Source organism: Bombina bombina, chromosome 7 (assembly GCF_027579735.1).
Source record: "Bombina bombina isolate aBomBom1 chromosome 7, aBomBom1.pri, whole genome shotgun sequence".
NCBI lineage: Eukaryota > Metazoa > Chordata > Amphibia > Anura > Bombinatoridae > Bombina > Bombina bombina.
The window spans coordinates 48,723,686-48,732,952 of record NC_069505.1 but is presented as its reverse complement, the minus strand read 5'-3'; the positions used below and the strand labels follow the sequence as shown (position 1 = coordinate 48,732,952).

The 9,267-nt window shown below is 33.7% G+C and overlaps 1 protein-coding gene across 2 annotated transcripts; it reads right to left on the bottom strand.

The window, feature by feature from the left end:
* Window positions 1-368: 368 nt before the first annotated feature.
* LOC128635745 (protein RD3) lies at window positions 369-8,023 on the bottom strand. 2 transcript variants are annotated; one of them, XM_053688861.1, is made up of 3 exons: window positions 6,674-8,023; window positions 5,191-5,504; window positions 369-1,199 (listed from the first exon to the last, which is right to left on the bottom strand). In XM_053688861.1, the coding sequence occupies exons 2-3, from the start codon at window positions 5,493-5,495 to the stop codon at window positions 893-895; spliced, it is 612 nt and encodes a 203-aa protein (XP_053544836.1). In that variant the 5' UTR covers window positions 5,496-5,504; window positions 6,674-8,023; the 3' UTR covers window positions 369-892. The 2 variants fall into 2 exon arrangements, with proteins under 2 accessions (XP_053544836.1, XP_053544835.1); XM_053688860.1 differs by lacking the exon at window positions 6,674-8,023 and having other exon boundaries at window positions 5,191-6,619.
* Between the last annotated feature and the right edge of the window lie 1,244 nt (window positions 8,024-9,267).

The window sequence follows — 9,267 nt, the reverse complement described above, 5'->3', positions numbered from 1 at the left end:
GATATCAAATATACATTATATCAACTGTCATGCTTATTCATTAAGTGTTCAATTAAGGGGAACCTTGTTCCTTTACTCAAAATCAAACTTGAAAAAAAAACAACCATAAAATAAACACCCAATTCTGAGAGATGTAAATTATTAATGTTAGCTGTTGTACATTCATTATATTAAAAATACTGAAACAGAGAAAATATTTGATTAAAATATTTTAGTAAAATTTAAATTGTACTTGTAGCAAAGATTATCATAACAAAATACATGTGATAACTGTCACATAGTCTGTTGTGCCCGTTCTATGGAGTGCACAGGACTGCATAAGCGCCCAATCTTTCACTTTGCACCCCATCAAACTTGTTGGGCTGAGAAAGACGATGGTGAAAATGACCCCTCCCTGCTGCTGTGTCATCATGCCTAGCCACACCCCAACCCTACTAGACACTGGTTAGATCATGCATAGAGCATAGGTCAGTGCTGAGTTAACAGACTGTAATAAAAAGCTTTCAGGACGTTCTTTCTGATGCATAATTATAAATCAGTAGCTTCAGTGGGGGTTTTAAAGAGATCATAGACTGGAAGGAATTGTGTATTTGAATGCTGGAGGTGGCATTGAATCTTTGTCTATACTGGTAAAATAGGAGAAACATTTATTCATTGTAGATGTTTTATGGGCATTGGAGAAGACCTGTCAAATAGAACAGTAGAGTTTACATTTTCCATACAATGACGAGCCTGTGTATACAGTATATTTATTATTTGTGTTGTGAACAGCTTTTATGCCAATTAGGAAGAAATTGTGCACAACATATCTCTTCACTCAGAAGCTTCTTGTGATGTTGGAGGAGCTGGAAGAGTGTGTCCTGAGAGCAGTCTGATTATGTAGTAACCTTCCTCACTGGACCTCTCTCGTGGTACTAAATTCTGGCAAGCTTTTGCTCCTTGCTCTTCCAGATGCAGCAAGCTCACTTTCTGTGTCTGAGTCATATGTGTCTTCCAACTGAAAGGGATTGACACGTACACGAAGTGGCTTAAATGTGAAGGTTGCTAGACTCTTAGCTCTACGTCTTTTATCCCATCGCCCTTCCAGGACCTTCCGACGCTGCTCCTCTTCCTGTGCAGCAAAGTCCTGCAACACTGAGCGAAAGAGACGAGGAATCTCAGCACCATCTGGCTCAAACTCTAGCATAAGCCGACGGAATCTGCACAATCAATAAGGAATAGGTGTTATTTTGAGAATAAGAAAATTGACCATATAGGATTTAAAATGTTATAACTGATAAGAAAACAATCAAGGAAGGTTTGCTATGTTAACCTTCATATTAGGACCCCCAGACTGCTTAATGCATTCAGGGCCAAGGCAAATATAACTACTTGACTGATGATGAATTTTGTAAGTCACAAAGACCTCTTTAGTGATATGAGCTATGGAATATGCCTACAATTTTAATACAATATAACAAAGAAAGATGAAAAATGCATCCTCTAGAAAAGTTATGCTGACTGTGAGATAGCACAAGTATAGTTAAAGGTAACAAATGTGTACTTTCTATCACAAATATAAATGACATTACAAAGTATATATTTAAAGGGACAGTCTAGTCCAAAATAAACTTTCATAATTCAGATAGAAAATGTAATTTTAAACAATTTTCCAATTTACTTTTATCACCAATTTTGCTTTGTTCTCTTGGTATTCTTAGTTGAAAGCTAAACCTAGGTGTTTCATATGCGAATTTCTAAGCCCTTGAAGGCCAGCTCTTCTCTCAGGGCATTTTGACAGTTTTTCACCACTAGAGGGTGTTAGTTCATGTGTGTCATATAGATAATACTGTGCTCACGCACGTGGAGTTCCAGTGAGCCAGCTCTGATTGGCTAAAATGGATGTCTGTCAAAAGAACTGAAATAAGGGGGCAGTTTGCAGAGGCTTAGATACAAGATAATCACAGAGGTAAAAAGTGTATTTATATAACAGTGTTGGTTATGCAAAACTAGGGAATGGGTAATAAAGAGATTGTCTATCTTTTTAAACAATAACAATTCTGGTGTAGACTGTCCCTTTAATTAAATGTGACATTCTAGTAATATTACATAGTTATATATATTATTTAATGTGTTTAACATTGTTTATTGTATGCAATGTATTTATTGTAGTGCTGTTTTAAATATTAACAATCAGTGCATTAGTTTGATAACACAATAGTTGTTTATTTTAGCTATTAAAAGAAATAACATTACATGATACCCCCAAATATATTATGTAAAATATATTTCTATTGGGTGAATAATTTAAATATAATTTTTTTTTTCGATTTTAACAACATTTTTAGCATATAAAAGTTAAATACATATAAACAAAACTAAATAAAAAATATTAAATACAGTTAAATTTAAATAACGTAATTAGAAAAAAATATCTTAAATTACTGTATCAAGATAAAAAAGTCAGTTAAAAAATTTACATTTTTAATTTTTATGACAGTTATATAAAATAGCGTTTACTGAAAAATTGTATTAACAATTTATATAAACTATTGATTCATTTAACCCCTTAATGACCACAATGTACCCTGTATGTCACTGGTCATTAAGGGTTTTTTCAAGACATAAAAGCACAAGTCTAGCAAGAACACGCTATTAATTCCCTCCCTCCAGCAGGCTTTGTGGAATAGAGCAGTCTCAACGCTGGTGGCAAGACCACGCTATAAAACAATCAAGTCCCAAAAAAAGGCCAGCGACATACAGGGTACGTCGCTGGTCCTTAAGGGGTTAAATGATTAAAAAAATAATCAGAAATAGTACATTTATATGAATTATAAATTAATATTAATTAAAATAAAACGAACATTTTATCTTGTATTACATTGATATACATTAATGTTAATTTTAACTTTTATTACATTAATTATAAATGATGTATTTATAAAGTAATTATACTTATATTATTAAAATATTTTTATACAATTATTAAAATAAACTTAAAGTATATCTACACAATGGAAATGCCAGATATCATTATTTTGAAGGATAAACTCTCTTATAGAGATAACATTCTTAATAATTTGAACAAAAGGAAGAATTGAATTATTAAATAAATTATTTATTAAATAAATATTTAGCACAAATTAAGGATAAACAAATGTATGTACTTTATTATATAATGCTATAGCAACTACCTCTTAGTGATGGATTTCCCCATAATCAGGTCTTTATATATATAAAGATAATTATTGTATAGATAAAGCAAATATTGTAATTAAATGTAAATATTAATATAGTCACATTGCAGTAACATGTCATGTTTTGTATGTACATAATTTTATTCACATTTCCCTTAATACTAGAGTAATGTTTGATGGCTCAATAACAAATATTAAAATTAAAAATATTAAGAATTTTTCTTCCTACATATGTTTTCGGCATGATATACTATAAATAGCTGTTAATATTAAGGAGATTAGTATATATATATATATATATATATATATATATATATATATATATATATATATATATATATATAATTGGTTTATTTTTAGATCTAAGTTAAGATGGAACTCGATTCCTGAAAAGATACTATTGGGGTGGAAATGGGGGAAGATTACATAGTCTCTCTCTCTCTCTTTCTTTGTTTCTTTCTCTCTCTCTCTTACTTTCTTTCTCTTCCTCTCTCTTTCTTCCTCTCTTTGTTTCTCTTTCTGTCTTTCTTTCTCTCTCTCTCTCTTTCTTTCTCCTTTCACATTCAAAAATCCTTGCTCCTTCCTTCTATTACACAAACAATATCAGCCTCCCCCAGCAAAAAAGGATTAGTACATAAATAGCTGTTAATATTAAGGAGATTAGTATATATATAATTGGTTTATTTTTAGATCCTAGGTTAAGATGGAACTTGATTCCTGAAAAGATACAATTCTTTCTCTCTCTTTCTTTCTCTATTTCTTTCTTTATTTCTCTCTTTCTTTCTTTTTTCTCTCTTTCTCTCTTCCTTTCTTCTTTCTTTCTCTCTCTCTCTTTCTTTCTCTCCCTTTTCTTTCTTTCTCTCTTTTTTCTTTCTTTCTCTTTCTTTCTCTCTTTTTCTTTCTTTCTCCCTTTCTTTCTTTCACATTCAAAAATCCTTGCTACTTCTTTCTATTACATAAACAATACCAACCTCCCCCAGCAAACAAAGGATTAGTACATATTAGTCCACAAGATGCTGATAATACAGATATCTGCAGCATCTAGTGCCTTGTGATGGTAAAAATGTAGATGGAACATAAAAATAAATATGTCCATCTGATCATCTTCACATTTTTTTCTCTCTGGCTTTTATATGATGTGTAAGCATAGTACAGCAATACCCTTAACATGCAATTAAAGGGACATGAATCACACATTTTTTATTTCACAATTCAGATAGAGCATGTCATTATAAACAACTTTTCAATTTGCTTCTATTATCTAATGTGCTTCATTCTTTTGTTATCCTTTGTTGAAGCAATGCACAATTGGGACCTAGCTGAATACACTGAGTTAGCCAATGATCAGAGGCATAAATGTGCAGCCACCAATCAGCAGCTGCTCCTGAGCATACGTAAATATACTTTTCAAGAAAGGATAACAAAAGAACAAAGTACATTAGATAATAGAAGTAAAGGTGAAAGTTGTTTACAACTGTATGCTCTATCTGAATTGTGAATGAAAATGTTTTACTTTACTGTCTCTTTAAAAGGACAATAGTTACAAAAAAGTTTCTACTTTGCATATTAAAGAGTTGGATATCAACAAGGTAAAACATTTCACTAAAAGATGAAGTTAAATCTGTTTAAAAAGCCTGGGTTGGATCCTGCAGATTTCTGAATCCTGACTATCCTCTATAGTGATTGGCTGATCAGTTCAAGAGATCATTTATATCTGTGATTGATTAACCACAGCAAAGAAGATAAGGTAATGCATAAGAATCTGTGTTCATAAATTGCAAAACAATACAAATTTTTGCTAAAAAAGAAATAGTTTTAAAATGCATTTAAAATGTTTAATTTGTGGGCAGATTGTTTACAATGCAGTAATTAATGGCTGATATATCTTATGCATAAATATATTTAATTTTTTTTATGTCTTACAGACTTCTCTTGCAGATAAAAAAAATAAAAAAATAAAACCCCATGTTACAAAAAGAGAAACTTATTGTGTGAAAATTGGCAAGTAGCATACCGGAGTATGACTGGGCCGCACTCTGAGGGGCTGATTTTGGAGCAGGCTTCACTGAGTTCCAGTTGGTCACCAGGACTGAGTTCGTAGGATTGGCGAGGAATGGATGCCAGCCATGTATAATCTACTCCACTCTTTACTCGCCGATACTCAATCATGCGCTCTCGTTGTTGTCTCTCAGATCGCTTAATGTGGGAGCTCAGCTCGAGCATCAACGTCTCAGTAACCAGCTCGGCACTACTCCTGGGCTTTAACTTCACCACAGAGCCTTCACTGTCATTCCAGCCAAACAGGCCAGCCAGGAACATGATGAGTATCTGAAACATGAATATTGTGACATATTGTGACATATTTGCAACTGTGGCAGCTGATGAAAAAGTATATCGACAGTAAAGTCATAATTAGACATTCATGATTTAGACAGAGCATACAATTTTAAACAACTTCTATTGTTTAATTTGCTTCCTTCTCTTGTTATCCTTTACTGAAATACCGATGGTCATTGGTTCACCCATGTGTTCAGTTAGAAACCAGTAGTGCAGTGCTGCTCCTTTAACAAATTATACCAAGAGAAATAAATTTGATATCAGAAGTAAACTGGAAAGTTGTTTAAAATTATGTGTTCTACCTAAATCACGAAAGAAAATGTTTGGGTTTCATGTCCCTTTAAGGTTGGATTTCTATCAGTGAGTTTGCTTAGTTGGGCAAATCTCATGTAATTTGTCTATATTTTTGGCCAAGGACATATATCCATTTGAGAAGGATTAGCTGCAAGATAATTGTTCATTTGTAAAGCTGTATCATTTAAACAGGGGGGGGGGGGGGCATCTTATACTACTCACAGATTAATAGATGTTGGATTAGACAGCATTTAGATAAATCAATAGAAATAGATAGATAGGACAAATGAATGATAGAAAATAGATAGATAGGACAAATGAATGATAGAAAATAGATAGATAGGACAAATGAATGATAGAAAATAGATAGATAGGACAAATGAATGATAGAAAATAGATAGATAGGACAAATGAATGATAGATAAGACAAATAGACAGACAAATTAATGATAGACAGATATAAACAGATAGATACATATTAAATAGATACATTAATGATTAAATTATAGATAGACAGACAAATAGATAGATAGACAGACATGAAGCTAGATTATTTATAAACAGAAAGATAGCTACATTAGATGATAGACAGACAGACAGATATAGATAGACAGACAGATGATAGACAGACAGACAGATATAGATAGACAGACAGATATAGATAGACAGACAGATGATAGACAGACAGACAGATATAGATAGAAAGACAGATGATAGGCAGACAGACAGATATAGATAGACAGACAGATGATAGACAGACAGACAGATATAGATAGACAGACAGATGATAGACAGACAGATATAGATAGACAGACAGATATAGATAGACAGACAGTCAGATAGGTCAGATACACTATTTTACTTACTGTTGATGTCTTTGCTTCCTTACAGCCTCTCTCAGTTTTTTTGCACTTTCTGGGGACTTTCTCTATGAGCGCACTGTATTTTATTTGTATCTGTTTTTCTTTCTTTCCCAGTCTCTCTCTCACACACAGTCTTTGTATTGGTACCTCACTGTCTGCCCTCTCTTTATCACCCTGTAATGCCTTTGTCTCTCACACTCCTCATATCTAAGCCTGTTTAAGTCTCTTGATATAATACCCTGTAATCTGGGAATTTCTCGCAGTCAGCATTATGTCTCACTGAAACTCGTGTACACACTTACATAAGGCACAGGTCCTGAAAGGTGAGCAGAGAGGTGCGGGGGTGAGATAAAACATTGTGCTGCCCTATTCTCATAGGGAATACTGATAAGGTGAACGACACACAAGCAAGCTATTTCATTTCTATCTATTGTTTTCATGAACTCAGAAAAAAGAACAGACTTGAAGATAACCACTGCTACCAGGTGCATTCACAATCACAAAGCCACCATAGTTGGGCAAAAAAAGGCTAAAAAAATGTACACATAACTTTTTATGAAGAATGCTGCACTAGTCGCATGACTCAGATGCGGGTCCCAAGCGGTACTTCTACTATGTATTTAACCCATTTGCAGGGGTTAAACACAGTACAGCAGAGTGGCTAGTCTTAAAATGACATTCTCTAACACATTAGAGCATGTCATTTTTATTATTACGGCCCTTTAACTAATGATAAACATGGAAGGTTAGCCCTGAATGCTAACGCATTTTGAGCTCAATGGGCTCTGTTTGCCACTCCAAAAAGGCCTAGTTATCTAAGCCAAGAAATGATGTTTTAGCCTAATGTAAACATCCTTTCCTAAATAATCTAGTTAGTGTAGTTTCTAATGTCCAATGACATTTCATTAAATCAGCTTAGCAATCTGTTGTATTGACATGTGATCTCTTTAAAGGGATTTGGAAGAGACTATAACAGCTTTAATGCACTGAATAATATGGATAAAGCCAAATAGCTTTCAACTATTCAAGTTTGGAAAATATTTTTTTTAAGTAGAAAAAGTAATTTTTTAGCAAATGGAAAAAAGAATGGTAAGGTCACTGATACAATACTATTTATTAAAGCACATTTAGCTGAATTCTTTTAGTTAAAGGGCCAGTAAATACAGTAGATGTGCATAATCATCAAATGCATGATAAAAAGACAATGCAATAACACTTAGGGCTCCATTTACTAAGCAGTGCATGTTGCTTCAGAGCCCCCGAGCCTGAAACGGAAGTTAAGAAGCACCGCTCATAAGACCGCTGCTCCTTAACTTGACCGCTACCTTTTAGATCGAGATGATTGACAGCACCTCCTAGTAGCCTATTAACCGCCAATGAGCAGGAGGCAGCATTGCACAAGCATTTCACTAGAAATGCTTATGCAATGTTAAATGCCGACAGCGTATGCTGTCAGTATTTAGTGAGGTCGAGCAGAAATGATTCCCTACAGCGAATCATGTTCACTCGACTAGTATTAAATCTACCCCCTAGTCTGAACTTCAAATGAGTAGTAGATTTTTTTCTGATACATTTTAAAGTTATGTTTATTTCCACTGCTCCTGTGTCATGTGACAGCCATCAGCCAATCACAAATGCATATACGTATAGTCTGTGAATTCTCGCACATGCTCAGTAGGAGCTGGTGACTCAAAAAGTGTAAATATAAAAAGACTGTGCACATTTTATTAACGGAAGTCAATTGAAAAGTTAATTAAAATTGCATTAATTTATGACTTGAGTGTCCCTTTAAAGGGATATAAGATGCAACATTGAAAACACAATATAGAGTTCAATTATGTGTGTGGAGAAGAAAAACTTGTTACAGGTAGAAAAACCTTTGTCGGTACTGCTTGGGACCAGAAACGGTTTGGATTCAGGGGAGGTCTACCAATTTTTGACCCAGGGGACAAAAACACAGGCAGAGAAGATAAACTTACTGGTGGGGACAATGGTAATTTTTAATGTTTTTTTTTGTTGTTAGTTTTTAAAAAAAAAATATTAACAAAAAATATTGTAGATTTTGGAATTGTGGATTTGTTTTTTTTTTTACCTGCAATACACTTTTGTTATTTATTTTGCCTGGTTTGCCTGTAATTAGATTTGAAAATTGTAGCTGCTTGCACCCCCCCCAGAGAGACTCTGACATAACTACATGACATCCAGTGACTGGCTGATATGTGTAGAAAAAAAATGTCTCCAAGTGGATCTCCTAAAAATAACAATCTTATTATTTCAGTTTCAGTTCCTACTGCTCGGTGGCTGTCTCAAAGACAATGTATTAAACAGCAGTAATAATTAATTATTTGTCTTTTATATAGATTAATTATTTATTTATTATTTATTAATAATTAATTATTTGATTTTTTTATATAGATCTATAAAGGTGAGAAAGGGGTGCAACTACCATTGGTGCAGCAGGTGCAGTGGGGGACCCATAGCAGCCAGTCTATGGTGCAATGTGCCAAGTAATGTGCATTTCACTATGAGAAAGTGCCGCAGAGACATGTGCCAGATATAGCGCCACAGTGAGATATCACAAGGTAAATATCCCATGG

What these genes read in the sequence shown, in the direction of transcription:
- LOC128635745 (XM_053688860.1), bottom strand. Translation starts at nt 5,537, where the DNA reads ATGTCACAATATGTCACAATATTCATGTTTCAGATACTCATCATGTTC. An exon ending in TGCGGCCCAGTCATACTCCG is followed by an intron (nt 1,200 to 5,190) that starts GTATGCTACTTG and finishes TTGATTGTGCAG; the next exon opens with ATTCCGTCGGCTTATGCTAG.